The sequence below is a fragment of the Cupressus sempervirens genome, chromosome 7 (assembly GCF_028749045.1).
Source record: "Cupressus sempervirens isolate cs-2001-9-10 chromosome 7, ASM2874904v1, whole genome shotgun sequence".
In the NCBI taxonomy this organism is placed as follows: domain Eukaryota; kingdom Viridiplantae; phylum Streptophyta; class Pinopsida; order Cupressales; family Cupressaceae; genus Cupressus; species Cupressus sempervirens.
This window is the reverse complement of record NC_143124.1, coordinates 606,790,541-606,809,072: the sequence shown is the minus strand read 5'-3', so window position 1 is coordinate 606,809,072 and position 18,532 is coordinate 606,790,541. Positions and strand designations below refer to the sequence as shown.

General features: G+C 38.2%; 1 protein-coding gene across 1 annotated transcript in view; it reads right to left on the bottom strand.

The window, feature by feature from the left end:
- LOC149548186 (cysteine desulfurase 1, chloroplastic-like) overlaps window positions 1–18,532 on the bottom strand; it is a 127,407-nt gene that overhangs the window by 32,115 nt on the left and 76,760 nt on the right. Inside the window, exon 4 of the mRNA XM_089792231.1 lies at window positions 15,764–15,950. Within this exon, the coding sequence (XP_089648357.1) occupies window positions 15,764–15,950 (187 nt within the window). The remainder of the gene's footprint in view (window positions 1–15,763; window positions 15,951–18,532) is intronic.

Sequence of the window (18,532 nt, the reverse complement as noted above, 5' to 3'; positions counted from 1 at the left end):
CCATTGGTCGAAGGTGCAGTGCCTGTACGCAAGCAACCTTACAGGATAAATAAGAATTACGTGGCATGGGTTACAAAAGAAATCAACCGAATGCTGGAGACAGGTATTATCTTTAAGGTTCAAACAAGTGAATGGGTATCGCCCATAGTCATATCCCTGAAGAAGGATACCACCCAAATTAGGATATGTGTCGATTTCAAATGCCTTAATGCGATAACAATCAAGGACCCCTTTCCGATATCGTTCACAGACAGCATATTGGAGGAAGTAACGGGACATGAGGTTTACTCCTTCATGGACAAATTTTTGGGATATAATCAAATTTGCATAGCAGAAGAGGACAAGCTGAAAACGACATTTGTGGTAGAAGACGAGGTGTACACATACAACCAGATGCCATTCGGCCTGTGCAATGCGCTGGCTACGTTCCAACGTATCATACTACACATATTTGACAAAATGTCTGTCGGAAACTTTAAGGCATTCCTGGATGACTAGTTTGTATGCAGCACCAAGGACAAACATCTGGTGACGTTGGGCGAATGCATGGAAAGATGTCGAAGGGCATAACTAGCCTTAAACCCAAAGAAATGTAGATTCATGGTTCCGCAAGGAAGATTGCTCGGACATATAGTTTGTAAGGAAGGATTGAAAACAAATCCGGACAAAGTCAGAGCCATAATGGAAATGCAGCCATCCAAAAATATAATGGAGGTAAAGTCATTCCTCAGACACAGGCTATTATAGAAGATCTATTAAAAACTTTGCCAAAGTATCATACCCACTGGACAGGTTAACATGCAAAAGGGAACCGTTCAAATGGGACAAAGAACAAGATGAATCATTTGAAGGATTGAAGGTACGGTTGGCCACAGCACCCATATTGGTGTACCTAGATTGGAACAAGGAATTTCATGTTCACATGGACGTCCAACTATGCAATCGAAGCAATTTTGGCGCAAATAGGTAGCCACGGGTTAGATCACACGATATATTTTGCCAACCGACTCTTGTCAAAAGCAGAACAGAATCACAATACAACAGAACGGGAAGCCTTAGGAATGGTCTACGCCGTACAAAAGTTCCGTCATTACTTGCTGGCAACACCGTTCATATTTTATGTCAACCATCAGGCTCTGTTGTATCTAGTCAACAAACCTATCATACAAAGAAGAATCAGCCGGTGGTTACTTTTGTTGCAGGACTTCACCTTCAAAATCATTGTATGGCCTGGGAAGAAACATGTCAACGCAAACCATCTGTCGCGTCTCAAAACAGGAGAACCGGCGGACGGAGTAAACGACGATTTTCCTTATGCACAGTTATTTCAGATTGTAGTATTGCCAAAATGGTACACGAGCATTGGAGAATACCTTTCGACAGGATAGTTCCCAAGTGAGATGCCACAAAATGAAAGGCGAAAATTGGTAATCAAGAGCCGTACATTTCAATTGATCAATGGATTACTGTACAAGATGGGGCCTGATCACATCCTACGACAGTGTGTGTTAGAGGAGGAATTACTGAGGGTGTTGAAGGAAGCACGTGAGGGTCTGGTAGGAGGACATATGGGACTTGATACTACAACACAGAAAATATTACTGGCAGGACTATGGTGGCCAACAGTGTACAATGACGTACGCAAATAAGTCGTCGGGTGTGACACTTGCCAAAGGGTTGGGAAGCCGCTAAAGAGAGACTTCATGCCACTTAACCCCTCACACGCGCACCAACTCTTTGAAAGATGGGGGTTGGACTTCATCGGACCTTTGAAGGTGAGCAAAACTAGGTGCCGATACATTGTCGTAGCAACGGAGTATCTAACTAAGTGGGTGGAGGCACGTGCACTACCAGATAACTCGGCAGTAAGCACAGCGAGATTTATTTATGAGCAAATAATTACCAAGTACGGGATTCCACTACAGTTGACAAGTGATAGGGGAGGACATTTCGTTAACCATGTTATCCGACTACTCACTACTGAATTTAAGCTCTATCATTTATTATCGAGCCTGTACTACCCAAGAGCAAACGGACAAGCTGAGGTTATGAACAAGATCCTGGTATCAATTATCTACAAGTCTTGTGCGGTTGAAGGTGAAGACTAGGAGGACAAACTGCCCTCTGCCCTTTGAGCATACCGTACGGCATACAAGGTGACAACGAGGCACACACTGTTCCAATTGATGTTCGGACAAGAGGCAGTCGTACCAGTAGAATTCATGATACCGAGCCTAAGGATCGCACTAGAAAATAAGTTAGGCGACATGGAAAGCCTGAGGGAAAGGTTGCATAATCTGAACAAGCTTGAGGAGAAGCAGTTATTGGCACAATGGGCCATGAAGGTGACACAGAACAAGCGCAAAGCATGGCATGATAAACACCTGAAACTGAACAAATTCTAACCGGGACAATTGGTGTTGAAGTATGACGGACAGAACGAAAATCAGACCAGGCAAGTTTAAAGTCAAATGGGTTGGGCCATACTAGTCAAATGGGTTGGGCCATACTAGATCCAAGAGGTAGGTGATAACGGAGCAATAAAGTTGTGGACATTAGACGAACAAGAAATATCAGAGGCAGTGAATGGTTCAAAGCTAAAGATGTACCATGCCAAAATGACCTTCTCGACGTCAAAAAACGGAACTCAGAGGGAGAAATAGATTCTGGAAGGAAATGCAAAAAAAAAAAAAAAAGAGAGAACAATTTTTTTCTTTAAAAGAAAAGAAAAAGTATCGTACAGTGGTCAACTACTCATGCCTTCACCGTACGACTATATAAGTCTCCCTGCAGACCTCATATGCCTATACAAGCATTCCTGGCAGATACCGTACAGCTATGGAAGTCTTCCTGGTAGATACTATACGGCTATGGAAGTCTTCCTAACAGATATCGTACGGCTATACAAAGTCCTCTACAGGCACTGTACGGAGTATTGTTTGGCCAAGTCCAAGTTTTAAATTTCGTATAGCAAACTGGGATCACCACCAGACTGCTTCACCATACGGCTTTTCACACCACCGTATCACATGCTGGAAAATTGAAAAAATAATAAAGGGAGGAGCAAACACCAGCCGTACGGCCCTCCACTCGTACGGCCCTTCACAAAGGAGACACCCTACGACCCTCCACCCGTATGGTCAAGGCCGTATGAAATCAGGATGTAATTTATCAGCATACGTTATTGGAGGCTTATAAAGACAAAGTACAGTGTTTAGTAACAAAAAAGAAGAGGAAGTGAACCGTATAGCAACCCCAATGCCTCCACCGTACACGTGCGATATATTATAAAAATTAAGCAGTATTCTTGAGGAGGGAGTTTTTTTGGGTTGCACTGTTATTTTCATTTGTCTTATGGGAATATGGCAACAGAGCTAGACGCGTATACAGGGAAGATAGAGGCGGCAAGGGAATGATCAAATATCAAACTCAATATTAGTTGATGATCAGGGTGGGAGTGCGACCAGTATATCAGATTCTTGGAGTGCCACCTTTGTGCAAGGGTAAGTTGATTCTTCTTCATGTGAACCATGAGTTGGAGGGACGAGCATTGAGCACGAAACGTACAGGGGATTAAGAGACTCCATAGCCCACATTTTCCAATAAGCGTTTTAGTATGAGTTTTGAAGTTGGAGGAGGCATAAAACAAATAAGGGCATGGAACCCATGTGGGCGATCGATTAAGTAAAGGCAGCATACCACTACTTCTACTCATTGAGTAGCGGCAGGATTGGAGAACTGGCAAGGCAAGGAGATGGTGTAGATTTTTCATCCTGACAGTAGGACACCACACCGTACCGACAACACTCCATCTGTACGGTCGTACGGCATATGGAGTAGTAGTTACCAGCACCCGTACAATGAAGTCAGTACCTTCCAAGATAAATGAAGCATATTGTTTAAGGGAAGGAGCAAGGCCGTACCAGAACACAAAAACCAGCCATTCTCAAGACATCCAAGGATGACTATACAAATCCATACGGAGGTGGAGGAATTTTTCAAGTAGAATATACAGGAAAAAGTAACTGACCTAATGGTAATTGATGCAGTCAGCCAAAAAAAGGGCTTGGAGGAAGAAACTTGATCAAGATTCAACCATGAGTCAAAATAAACAAGCAAGGCCACGCAGAAAAGACAAGGGCCAAAGTGCAGAACCAACCGGATGTATAGATAACACTGCAGAATGTAGCATTCGAAGGGTTGAATGGGCTGGAATGCAGGAAATGGTGGAATGAAAATTTGGATGACCACCTCGTCAAAGCAAGCATACAGAAGGCACAAGTAGAGTGGGCAATCCAGATGCTAGTTTTCTGTATCCGAGATTTCGAAGGTGTGTTGCGTGTTATGATTGAGGCATATGGTAGGCACTCTTGTAAAAGTACAGTTCCGTACTTGGGATACGACGTAGTGGTATCATTCCTGCCAACTGACTTTACCAAGGTATTCGGCATACCAAGAACGGCACAAGGAGGAAAGAAAATTGACAGTAAGCCAAGAAAGATGGACAAGGAGAGGAAATTGAAGCTCGTAGAATTAGTGTGCAAGGACCAGGTATAGCAGCAGAAAGATGCCCTTACCGACACCTCAAAGGGAAGACGGTTGCGGAAATCTAACATCAGAGAAGGCCACTGGAGGTGTCTCATGGATGTGATAAAGAGTAGACTTGCAAGGTCCAGTAGGGCGTCAAACATCTTTCCATTGGTCAGTATGATGAATGGACTCATGAATGGGAGGGCTTATGACTGGGCTTCTCTATTGGCTACACGCATGAGTTCATGACATTGCAGCATAAAACATTTTACATGCCGCACTATGCCATCGGACTTTTTCTGGAGGCAACTACGAGGACGGTACCCCAAGAAAAGTTAGAAATACAGCCAAGTCCAACAGTACCCAACGAGCCTCCAATAATGCAGTGGAGGCATTTAGACTCACTTGGAGGGCAGAAAGGTGTTGGCCAGAAGCGGGTACAGCAGGAGATGGAGGAATCTGGAAACACGGACAGTGGCTGGCAGGATACATCTTGTGAGGAGGACAACTCAGAGGAAATGGAGGAGGTGGAGCAGGATGAGGAGGAAGACGATGAGGAAGTCGAGGTGATTTCAACAACCCCACTTCGCTTTCCACGGCAGTTGACAGCTGCACCAGTAACAGCTACGCCATCATTTTCAACTCTATATATGCACACTATGGCTGATGTTCACATCCCAGGGTTTGGGCAATTTAGACATCCAGTGGTGATGACTCCAGTCACCCTAAACCCTAGATCACGGACAGCAACAGGAGTAGCAGGATCAATTTCACATTCAACAGCTACCCAACCTTCAAGAAGCCGGAGGACAGCGTCACCAACGAACACACCTACGGGAACACAACCTCAGCCAGCGGTTTAGGAATCGACCTTCGTACCTCAGGAGCAAGGATCACTTCAGTCAGTACCAGTAATTCTACCTCAGCCACATCGAGTAGCAGAGTTGACAACCACGGAGGAAGGAGATGGTCAGGGAAGGACACAAGAGCAAGTTCGATTAGAGGTGATTGGGACGGATGCAGTAGTCATGATAGCCGACACACTGCTAGACGATGCAGCGGATCAAGATGCGGATTTCAGCATGCCGGAGGCTGAATACCAAGCGCCAGCAGCCACACAGATTAGCTCAGCAAGCAGGGCAAATATCTAGAAAAACTACTTGACCCTATTTTCAGAGGTCCTTCCATTCAGTCTCCCATGCGAGAGGATCTTCAGTTAGAGGCGATTTGGTCGAACAGCGAAGTTGTCAAGGTCCCCACATCACCAGAAGCAAGAGATCAGAGTGTTGTGGCACCAGAGAAAGCAAAAGGAAGGGTATGAACACAGGATCCTATACTAGTAACGGAGGAAAAGGATAAGGATATCCATTCATGCCTCAGGAACATCACCAAGAGAAGCATGTGCCTGGCAGAGTTGGTGCTCACAGAGAAACGAAGGACAAAGGCTGGGCAAGAAGCTCGAGACGCCGCAGAGAAGGCTCGGGAGGAGATGGTCGACCGACTTGCCACCCAGCAAATTGCATGGGAAACAGAGCGGACAGCACTGTTAGCACAACTCGAGGAAATTGCATGAGGGAAGCAGGAGGCAAATTGGCAACTTGCAGCAATGCTACAGGAGAGGGAAACAGCAAAGAAAGCACATGACCAAAAAGAGGTTGAATGCCATGAGGTCACATTAATGTTGAAGGAGGTAGTGGAGGAGAACTCGCAGATCATAGTTAATTTAAAGGTTTGGACGAAACAAGTGTATCAGCTACGACGCAGCCGGTCTACACAGTCAACGACATAGCCTTCTAGTTCATGATGTTTATGTTGTTTTTTATCTATGAATGAATGTAATTAGTTGTTTTTTAGTTTTGTTGCGTTGTCATCCGAAGATGACTTTTCTTTTTGGGGGGGATGATGTTGATAAATATTGTGTAGCCAACGGGTTGATGTCGTCAGTAAATACTGTGTAGCAGACGGCCTTTCGGGAAGGTTATTATTATGTAGCCGACGGCCATTCGAGAAGTATATATACACCATCCAAGATCATTGTAATCATCATAAGCATAATGTTATCTCTTCGGCATATATGCGAATAAAAGGAGTACTACTGTTACATGTTCTTGTTTCATTGTCTGTATAAATTTATTTCATTTACCCCATACAGTAAACATTTCTTTCATCCTGATGATGGATCACTTACTATGATCCAAAACGTTGATGATAAAAAATTCACACACTATCAAAATTCCAAAAAATTGTCTTGTTTATACAATGGATTGTGGAAATCCAATGACATTACTTAAACACTCATTTTTATAATACATAAATTTAACAACAATACCAAGGAAAAATAAGTCAAATAGGCATCAAAACTCATTTATCTCACCTGGCTGACCTGCATTAAATTTTTTGTTCTTAAATTTATATATATATGTATATTGATTTTCTATAAACCCCTTATGACGCCTAACCCATTCCAAGTCTTCTGGAGACTTACTAGTTAGTCAGGCAGAACTCCAAAATTCTTGGATAAGTGTTTGATGATTGATCAATCTTGCAGAACAGTTGTTCTTGAATTTGAGTTCATTGGTTAGGTGGACCACATTGATGCTTTTGGAATCAATTACTGACCTTTTGGGTGCTCTCCAAACTTCTTGGAGGAGAGAATTGTTTTAATAAAAAATCACGTGGTTCCCTATGATCATTGTCCCTAGTTTTCAATATCACTTTGTTATGATAAATTTGCAAAATTATATCAATTGGGTGCTTTCGGCAACTTCATTAAATCACTGAGTTATTTAAATACTATTTCACTTAAGTTGTCTAGTGTTGTGTAATGACCCTGCTCAAATCTGATCCCAAAATGCTGATAAAGGTTCAAGAAAACACTTTGCATACAAGGGTCATATGACTGATATAAAATTTCAATTTGCTTTTATGGCTCTTTCCTTCACTTAGCATCAATAAGAATGCTTGCAAGTAGACTCTGAATTGACTAAACAATGACCTAACATGAATGTGCAACTAATTTTGGCAATATTCAATGCATATATATGATCTAAGCATGAGAAATGAACACCTACAGCCAACTGGCATTTTTACAAACAGTTGGTATGCAAACTAATACGCTGATCATGAATGATAAATACATATTCAATTACACTATATCAAACTAGCAAATTATGTCTCCTTTAAGGAACCTGATTTTGTTTTTTCCTGATCTGCTTTTTCACTTGCTTTTTTCAGATTTGCTTTTTCACTTTGCTTTTTCGAACTTTTTTTTTGGACTGCTTTTTCGGACTTGCTTTTATGGACTGCTTTTTTCGAACTTTCATTTTTGGACTGCTTTTCTAGATCTTCTTTTAAAGACTCAAACCCTCACGTAGTCTGAATATACAAATTAAACTCAACTTGAAATGGCTGAATACCACTTCCAAAGTGCAACCCTTCAGAAGGTCTTTCACTTCCTTAGTTATGCAATCTCTTGAGAGGTATCGTTCTCAAGAATTATGTTGAATATTTGCAGACTATCAAGCTCTCCAAATGCTCATAGAAGATGTAGTTGAGTTACCAAATCTCGTCTATCCAAATGGGAGCCCAAGCCCTCTATTTATCTACTTTCCTAAGAAGTTACTAAGAACTTCTAGAAACATCCATTATAAAATCCCATTATAATGCACTTTGTTTTTATAATAAATAACTTTGTAAAATAAAAGTGCAACTCAACTTAGAATTATAACATGTAGGCCCCGTATAAGAAGTGATGATAAAATAAAATAATATCTCCAAGAGCACAATGAGCCATCTAATCACCAAATAAACGCCAAAATGACTCTCATCACAACCACTTGTCTACAAGAGTCCGTGATAGACTGATCCGACACACAAAATGATGCCAGCCAAAAGGGGGACATTACAGTCCGCCCTTCCTAAAATTGTTTGTCCCCAAGCAATGGCCGAACAACAAACCAGTAAATCCTCCTGGATCCCAAATGAAGTAGTATGTGACATCCTTTTGGACATTAAACCAACTGCAAATCAACATCATCAAGACCAACCACATGTCCTGTAACATAGCACCCAAAACTTGTGTGAGTGATGTAGAAGTCAGAATGACACCAAAAGGCAACTCCGTAGAAGATCTAAGAAACCTCTTCTTCCCTGTATTTACCCACATAATATATATTGGACTAGAATCCTGGTTATCACCAACATGCATTGAAAAAGATGTAGCTACAGGCGAACCATATGCACTCATGCTAATTGTATCAACAATAGGTGTAGCCGTATCAAAATATATGGACATAGGAACAACACTAACAGCTGCAATAGAAAACTTAACTAAATCTGGAGTTGATGAAATCTCATAATCAACATGTGTGCCATCATTAGAACACACATCAACCACTGCATGCATACTACTAAACTCCTCATTGGATGGTTCAACTGACATAGAAGGGGTTGTTGATATAACAGTATCCTCACATTCTCCTAATCCCACTATTGCTACATCGTCATCTGCTGACAAAGCTTCATATGTGGACTTCTGACTCTGCACATATGACTCAATGCCAGATTGTGAATCAATTATACTAGAGCGTAAACCCACATTGATTGACTCCGTTGAAACACCAACATCATAGCTAGGTGGCTCTAAACATGTCTTGATCCCACCTAAGGAATCAACTACCTCCTGCATTGGAGCAACATACAAATCATCAATATTGATGCCCATCTGTCTAGCCATAAGCTGCAACATCATATCCATTCGCCTATTCTGCTCATGTTGCATCATATCCATTCGCTTATTTTGCTCCTCTAATGTATCTAGTAACCTGAACATTATATTTTCCTGATTTGGACTGATATACATTTTGTCAAACATTTTTTCTCTCTATCTAGCTATTTCCAAATTCCCAATAAGACCTCCACAGGATGGCAGGACTTATAGCTCTGATACCACTGTAAGGACCCTACTCAAATCTGATCCCAAAATGCTGATAAAGGTTCAAGAAAACACTTTGCATACAAGGGTCATATGATTGATATAAAATTTCAGTTTGTTTTTATGGCTCTTTCCTTCACTTAGCATCAATAAGAATGCTTGCAAGTAGACTCTGAATTGACTAAACAATGACCTAACATGAATGTGCAACTAATTTTGGCAATATTCAATGCATATATATGATCTAAGCATGAGAAATGAACACCTACAGCCAACTGGCATTTTTACAAATAGTTGTTATGCAAACTAAAAAGCTGATCATGAATGATGAATACATATTCAATTACACTATATCAGACCAGCAAATTATGTCTCCTTTAAGGAATTTGATTTTGCTTTTTCCTAATCTGCTTTTTCACTTGCTTTTTTTGGATCTACTTTTTCGCTTTGCTTTTTCAAACTGCTTTTTCGGATCTGCTTTTACGGATTGCTTTTTCGGACCTTCTTTTTCAAACTGCTTTTTCGGACTACTTTTTCAGATCTGCTTTTAAAAACTCAAACCCTTAGGTAGTCTGAATATACAAATTAAGCTCAACTTGAAATGGCTGAATACCACTTCCAAAGTGCAACCCTTCAGAAGGTCTTTCACTTCCTTAGTTATGCAATCTCTTGAGAGGTATCGTTCTCAAGGATTATGTTGAATATTTGCAGACTATCAAGCTCCACAAATGCTCATAGAAGATGTAGTTGAGTTACCAAATCCCGTCTATCCAAATGGGAGCCCAAGCCCTCTATTTATCTACTTTCCTAAGAAATTACTAAGAACTTCTAGAAACATCCATTATAAAATCCCATTATAATGCACTTTTTTTTTATAATAAATAACTTTGTAAAATAAAAGTGCAACTCAACTTAGAATTATAACATGCAGGCCCCGTATAAGAAGTGATGATAAAATAAAATAATATCTCCAAGAGCACAATGAGCCATCTAATCACCAAATAAACGCCAAAATGACTCTCTCATCACAACCACCCGTCTACGAGAGTCCGTGATAGACTGATCCAGCACACAAAATGATGCCAGCCAAAACGTGGACATTACATGTTGGAAATATTGAAAAGTACAACTAAATGTTACAGATCATTTTAAAGGTGTGGAAAATTTAATTTAATGGATATCTTTAAAAAGGGACTTTGTTCAAGAGAAACATTATTATTCCTCAAAAAGATGAAAAGTGTTCCATTACGTTATTTATTTTATCATACAAGTTTTGGAGTAAATAAGGAAAAAAGGATATATTTTATTGCTTTGAAAAGTTACAAAAAGGCAGTTGAGGGCTCCCTATTTGGGTTGTTCATGAATTTGATTTTGCTTCTACATTTTATAATGAGCTTGTGTTCTTCTCAAAAAACATTGACAACAATTCTCGCTTGTCTATGCTCATTTTGGTAGTGAATGATACTCCCTACAAAGTTTGTGTTGGTTTTGTTGGAGATTGTACATACAATAGAGATCTTTATCTCTGGGTATTAATACCGTTATGGTCACCTTCAGCTAGAGAGGACATTTGTGATAATAATTGTAATATTAAGTATAATACTATAAAGTCATGTGTCTTATAACATGCGTTGAGGCATGGAAACATGAAGAGTGGTATTTGAAAATAAAGAGCCATGTTTTAAGAAATTGAAGAGACCTTCAATTGTAATGTGAAGAGTCTCTCTATATGTTATATATATATATTGCTTCAAGTGAAAGGTATTGTACACTAGAACATTTTACTATCAATAAAGTGATATTTTTGGGTTGTGTGGCTGGGTTTTTCCCTTCATCTTGAAGGGTTTTCCCAAGATAATTTTGTGTGTTTCTTGCATTTGTGTTGCTCTCCTTATTGTTGTTTATGCAAATTTCCATTCAGATTCAGAGGGAGCTTGTGATTTAGAGGGAGATGTTCAACCTTAGAGGGAGGTTACATCATTATCTTTTGTGTTAATCAAAATCCTTGCTAAGAGGGAGTCTTTGATAAGAGGGTGTTTAAAACTTTAAATCATTGTATACATGTTGTTAATGCATTTCCTTATCTATGATAAGTTATTGATATTGTAGGATATTGAGACTCTTGATGGAAATAAGTTTCAGTTGTGATTTTTCTTGTTAATTATGGATTCTTATTTAGGTGAAATAAATTAAATTTGTAAGGTCGACCTCACAACTCTTTCACTTATGAAAGACTCATACTGAGCATCATGTAGAGAGAGTCCATGATATCATTGTGTTGAGAGATTCAGTGATGGGAGTTGAAAGTCATGTTGCAAGAGTCCACGATTGTATCACATTGAGAGAGTCCTTGATAAAATGTTGTTTGTAAACCTAACTTGTCATGTTGAGAGATTCCATGACAGTATCACGTTGAGTGAGTCCGTGATGAAAACTGATTGTGATTATTGCACGTTTGTCATGTTAAGAGATTTCCTGACAGCATCATGTTAAGTGAGTGATAAAATTTAAATGTCATTTTTGCAAGTTTTTCATGTCGAGTGATTCCATAATTATGAGTAAGTTTTACATATCTGTCATGTTGAGAAATTCCATGACAACATAACGTTGGGAAAGTTTTTTTATCAAAGTTGGTTTTGCTTCTTGCAGGGTTTTCATGTTGAGTGACTCCATTTATTTTATAGGATCTATTTGAAAAGATTTTATCAATTACATTTTGGTCGCAGCTTTGTGTGACTGTACAGCTAAAGATCTCTCACTCGCTAAGAGGGAGTGTTGGAAATTGTAGCTGCAATAGAGATCTTTATCTCTGGCCGTTAATACCATTATGGTAACCTTCGGTTGAAGAGGACATTTGTGATAATAAATGTAATATTAAGTAGAAAGTCACGTGTCATACAACATGCGTTGAGGCATGGAAATACGAAGAGTTGTATTTGACAATAATGAGTCACGTTTTGGGAAATTGAAGAGACCTTCTGTTGTAATGTGAAGAGTCTCTATGTGTTATATATATCGCTTCAAGCGAAAGGCATTGTACACTAGAACATTTTATTATCAATAAAGTGATTTTTTTGGTTGTGTGGCTAGGTTTTTCCCTTCATCTTGAAGGGTTTTCCCAAGATAATTTTGTGTGTTTCTTGCATTTGTTTTGCTCTCCCTTATTGTTGTTTATCATCGATTTCTAGGTTAAAATCCTAACAAGTTTCACTTCAAAAATCACAATGGAGCTTCAATGAAGTTTGTTGTTTTTTGAAAAGGCTTTATGTTTTGGTGATATTGGTTTGGAATGTATGGAGGTTTTGCAAAGTTTAAAGCATTGAATTACCTTTGCTAAAATGGTTATATCTAATTTAAAATTTAAAAGCTATTGTCTGTAGAGCTATTGCAATGACAATCTTTGTCATGTCGCTAAGATCCTTGTCCCTTCTCAAACTAGATTTTGTATCCGATGTGAAACCCAACTCTCACCATGCATGTGTTTGATTGGTTGAGACCATGTTTGTATGTATTCATACCTATGTTATATTCATATGGTTTGGGTATGTGTTCTATGTGATGTAGTGAATCTCTTATGCAAATAAGTTGGTGAAGTTTTTTGTTTGGAAATGTTCATACTATGATGGTAAATAATAATTGTTCATGTGTATGTTGCATTGGCTCTTCATAATGTTTGATGTGTGTGAGAGAGAGACCCCTTGTTTTGCACTTGTGTTGGGTGCCCAAATGAATTTCTCTTAGCACAATGGAGTCTACTTGAGGGTACCCCATGGTTGGGTGGTGTGGAGGACTTCCACGATTATGGAGGAGCTTAGGATTGTGTGCAAATGGAGGTTCTCTAATTCTTGCCTTCAATTTCCTTATTTTGTAATATGGTATCAAATTTATAGTTTAGGATATTAGTGTCCCCTTTTGTAATTGGATTGTTTACATTAAATCTTCTTATTGAATGGATTGCAATATGTCCACATAAGTGCTGACAAAGCTATCATTACTTTTATCTTGTCTTGATATTGATGTCAACCACATGTAGTTTTTATGCTTTTCATCATTCTTAGTATCATGCAAATGGGGATCAAATAAATAACATGTTGGCAAATGTTCTATTGTGGTATAATTGGGATATTGTTTTCCCTATCCTTGTGTTTTGTGGTTGCAAGCCGATTGTAAGGTGGTGTTGTCTAGTTGTTTTGGTTTCTCCTGTTGCAACCATTTCCTTCCAATTTCATGTCCCTAGATTCATTTTAGAGTTCCTTGTAGACCTCCCCACATCTTGGGAAACATCTCTTTTGTTTGGTCTTGGTTTTGAATAGTTGGGTGAAATCTTGTCAGAATTGTATGAAGGTGTTTCTAATGTTGTAACATATTTGAGTGAGTGTGTGTGTGTGTGTGTCCAAGGTATTGTCTCTGATCATGAGCTAGAAAATGTCTTTGTTGTCTCTAGTTAGGACTAGAGCACCAAAAGATCAAAACAATAGAACTGAACTTAGTGCCATTTTGAATTCCAACAAGAGTTGGACTCGAATGCTAGAATTAAAAAGTTGACTCAAGAGGGCGCTAATGTCCTATCTAGGCATTAGTGTTCTTGTTGAACACTATAATCCTCTCAAACACTATAGTCCTCTAGGGCACTCTAGTACACTCGACAATTGTAGATCCCTCATTTGCTCAAATGGCCTTCTAAGTCATTCCATTTCAAGCTTTAACAACAAGAGCCATTATTTGGAAGATACACCCACTTGTGCATTGGGAAGCATACCTTAGCACAGAATCAATCCATTGTCTTTTCAATTGATTGAGTATTTGCGGCTCCTAGTTCAGTAACCTATTGTGTAGGTTTTCCACTTGTGTTTGGGTATTTTTTGATTTGTTGTGAAATGGATTGGAGGTAGCTGTTACCCTCATCTTGCTCCATGTGTTCATGAGAGAACATCATGGACTATGTTTGATTGTTGTAGTGAAGGAAGTTAAATTGTTTTTTATGATCATCATAGTGACTTTATCACATGATTAGTAAAGTCTTTTGCTTGTGCCACCTTGCTTTGACTAATGGTGATGGCATCTAATGTTGTCAATGTCTTGTGTGTTGTGCTCCACATGACGCTTTGTGTAAGTATTATAATGCAATCCTACATGTCAATAGGAATCTGAAACAAGAGGGCCATTCTTGTGTTCTTTAAAAAAAATTGCTTACTTGTCTAATGTATTAGGTGTGAAGATTTGGGCATTACAATATATTTTTAGAGGCTCATTGTAACTGAATTTCTAAAAACCTTTCATCAAGTGTTTTAGAGAATCTAGGCATTTGAGTATCTAGGAGTGTGCATTCAAAATAACTCATAGAGTAATTGCAAATGCATAATACCGTAAGTATAAATGATATATGTATCCTTAAATTCCTTGGGAAAGCAGTAAAATTGTAATATTCAAAGGAGATTGTGGAAAGACAAGGCAACTTGTTCTCTCTTCTTGTCATTCCTCCCATACTGGATTCTATAGGGTAAGTTCTTGTCTGAAGCTATCCTTTTATAGTATTTTACATTTTTTTTATTGCAATTCATGCATGTTGTAATTTCTTTCACTTAAAGCACTTGAACAACTCATCTCTATTCCAAAATTTATTGTTTCTTAAGCAAAGTCAAAAGTTAGAAACATTCGTACAATCAAAATTTGTATTTTTAAGGAACCAAGTAAGAATTTGGGTTGGTGAAATAGATATGGAATACCTATGCTAATTACAAATCATCTTTGGATGATGAAACACAGACCTTGAAAGTCAAGCCCATTTTTTGTGAGTTCTTAAACTCGTAAATATAACAGCAACTTGTGAAACTTCAAATACCATAGTTGGTCAATTAGATGCCATAAGTTGTATGTTTAGACATTATACATCTTATATCATATATAATTAGGATGTATTTTATTTAACCCTGTGTTTGTGTGTTTTAAACTTTAAAGTATTACCAATAAAATGCTAAAATCATGGGTCACAATAGAAGGACTCCAGCTGATATCTCCTTCTACCATAGTCATCAATAGTAAATACACCTCTATGAAAGAGTGTGTTCTTCTAATGTCTCCAACTACAAAGACTTAACTTTGCAGGTAACTATTTGAGGGGAGATATAGATATATTAACAATAAACTAAAAGTTAATGAAGCCCACAAATTATCAACATAATATGCAGTGAGAAAATTTAAGCTTTAATTCTATCAGATAGAAATACAGAGAAATTCTAGAACAGTAATTCACAGAGGCAATTTGATTTTAAATCAAACCTGATATTACTTAATGCTTACCAAGAGTATTAGAGACTTGATGTATGACTACAAGTTTTGTCTTCTTGCATATAAGTTTCTTTAATTGTTCTAGATCGGGGACTTCCTCTTGATTTAAATTCACAAATTTTAGAATAGCTCCTGTCTTCTCAGCAACAAATTGCCATGGAACTATTGCACTGTGATGTTCAGCAATTGACATCAAAATCTGCAGAGCGATGCTTGCAGGAAAGATTTAATGAAAAATGCCATTCCATTATTGTCATTAAAAAAATCAAAACACAACAATACATTTGCGCCTGAAAAAAGGGTAGTGAACTATAAATTCAATTGATATTTTATGAAACCTCCAACATAGTAAATGCACTGTTAAAAACATTAGATCAAAATAGTCAAAAAATTTGGTACCTAATTGCCCAGGGAACACTAGTCACTACTATTACAAGATTCAAAAGCACTATCTTATCTGAAAGATTACAACCTGCCCATTAAGTCCATCCATATAGAAGCAGCAGATCAATAAAACACAGAGTTATACCACAAGAAAAATTGTAGTCTGCCGAGAAGGCTTGGCATTTTGACCTATTCTATATCTATGGATGACCTTAAGCTAATCTTAAAATATGATAGAAAATTACACAGCTTCTTTCAAATTCATAGGATAAGTGCCCACAAAAAATGATCTTATATCCATAATTTGACTTATAAAATAACTTTCGTGAATTTTAATGTAAAAACACTGAATCTAAGAAAGTCCAATTTTCATAAGGGAATCCACTATAAATAAGAAAATTGTATTCCAAATTATGACTGAAATTCAGATTTCTAAACGATTGTAAGATGAAAACATCAAAAATATATAGAGTTGTGCACCCTCTACAAAGAGAAAATTGTATTCCAAACTACCAATGGAATTCATATTTCTAAATGATTATTGAATGAAAATATCAGATAAATATAGGAATGCACGCAAGCAAAACCTATTGAGAACTAGACCCTTCTTACTAATCACTTGAGAAGAAATTCGATTTCCACAAACCAAAATAGATAATGATCGCACATGCAATTCCCCAAAAACTGTAGACAATGAAATAAATCCTCTAGATGAAAAAAATACAAAATACATTCACAATGAACAAAGATTCAAAAGAAACTGCCTGAAATCCGTAGCAAATATTCAAATAGGATAAATGTAAAGACCCGAACTGGCTCCCAATTCGAGTATTGGAGTACAATTGATTGTTTTTTGCAATTTAAAAGTTTTCTTTAATTCATTAATTCATCAAGCCATGCCACCAATTGGGCCTCCTGTTGCTCACAGCAGCTCCTTAATGGCAACACCCAGCTGCAGGTAATTTATTGTCCCTTTATTCAGCCATGGAATTTGTTGTATGTCATGTGGGAGTCATGTGCAAGGTAGCTGATGTAGAGACGTCACTCCTAAACACCTGACCACTGGCTGGCAGAATGAAATGCAGGCCCAGCAAAGGCATATATTGGCTCCTCAGTAGCTGTCCAATTCAAACGCAAGTCTGGGAGTAACTGAATGGACACCAATATACTGCCATCCAGTCTCTCTATGGAATCCGCCCTTATTTCCAACCACAGCTGCCAGTATTATTTGAAAGGAAATCGCAGACCTCCCATTATTAATTCAATCAGCAAGAACAATGTAAATTCTCAGCAAGAAACGGCAACCTTCACTATCAGGTCTCTTCAAGCCACAGTAGACACAGTAGGAGAATTCGTATCCAAGAAGATCTCAGAAATTCTTCAAACCCTCAGCCAGGCAATATGAGCAAGAAAATATAATCTTCAAGATGATCTCCCATTCTCCAAAAAGCCATATTTATAATACAAATTTGAGCCACTTAGCGTCATGCTCACACCTTTTACTTAAAAGCAACTTTTATAATATAAAGTCATAACACTTTATATTATAAAACACAATGATAATAAAATGTATCATAAATAATCATTAAACCACAATCCTCCAAATAAATATGACATCAATAATATTTCATCAAGAGATCAAATAACGAAACCAAACGATCACCCTACCTGAACTGCACACCCAAAATAGTAACCGTTTGAGAATGACTTACTAAAAATAGTAAGTCCAAAAATAGCAATATCCTGACAAAGACCCCCAAATCCAAACATCAACTCACTAGGGTCAAGATAATGAGCTGACAAAACCATATTTGAGAAAGCTGCTAAATTGGAGATGTTACAATAAAAACCAACGCATCAAGCCAATCGTGTTGTCACTCTTTCTGGTACACCCTTATGTAACCTGTTAGTAATATAAGCCAAAAAGCATTGAGTATCCCACATCATCTTAAGATTAGGTGCATAAACAAGGGGTTACCTCTCCACCTATATCTGTTAATCATTAAGGATCGCATCCTTCTTTGACCTCCACAATTAAGTATTAATGTGTTTGTGTACTCCGAAAGGAACACTCTATGTTATGGCATTCTTGTGCTGAACTATTGTTTGTGTAGATCTTTTTGGTTGAACGTAGGACTTTGCACTTAATTCTCACATGGTACAAGAGCCAATGCTTAATAACCTGCATGTTTGGGTCTGTTTTAACAACTTGATGAGCGAAGCCATGAGACTCGCACAAGATGTCTGGACTCATTTTGGCATTTTGTAGGTATTGCTTTTCTTAAGGTGAGAGAATTGACGAGTTAATCAACAAAATGAAATTGATTAGTAGGGAGATCTAGAATTCTTGAAAAAAAATTGAGGTGGGGACATTTGATCACCATAAGGTAAACATAA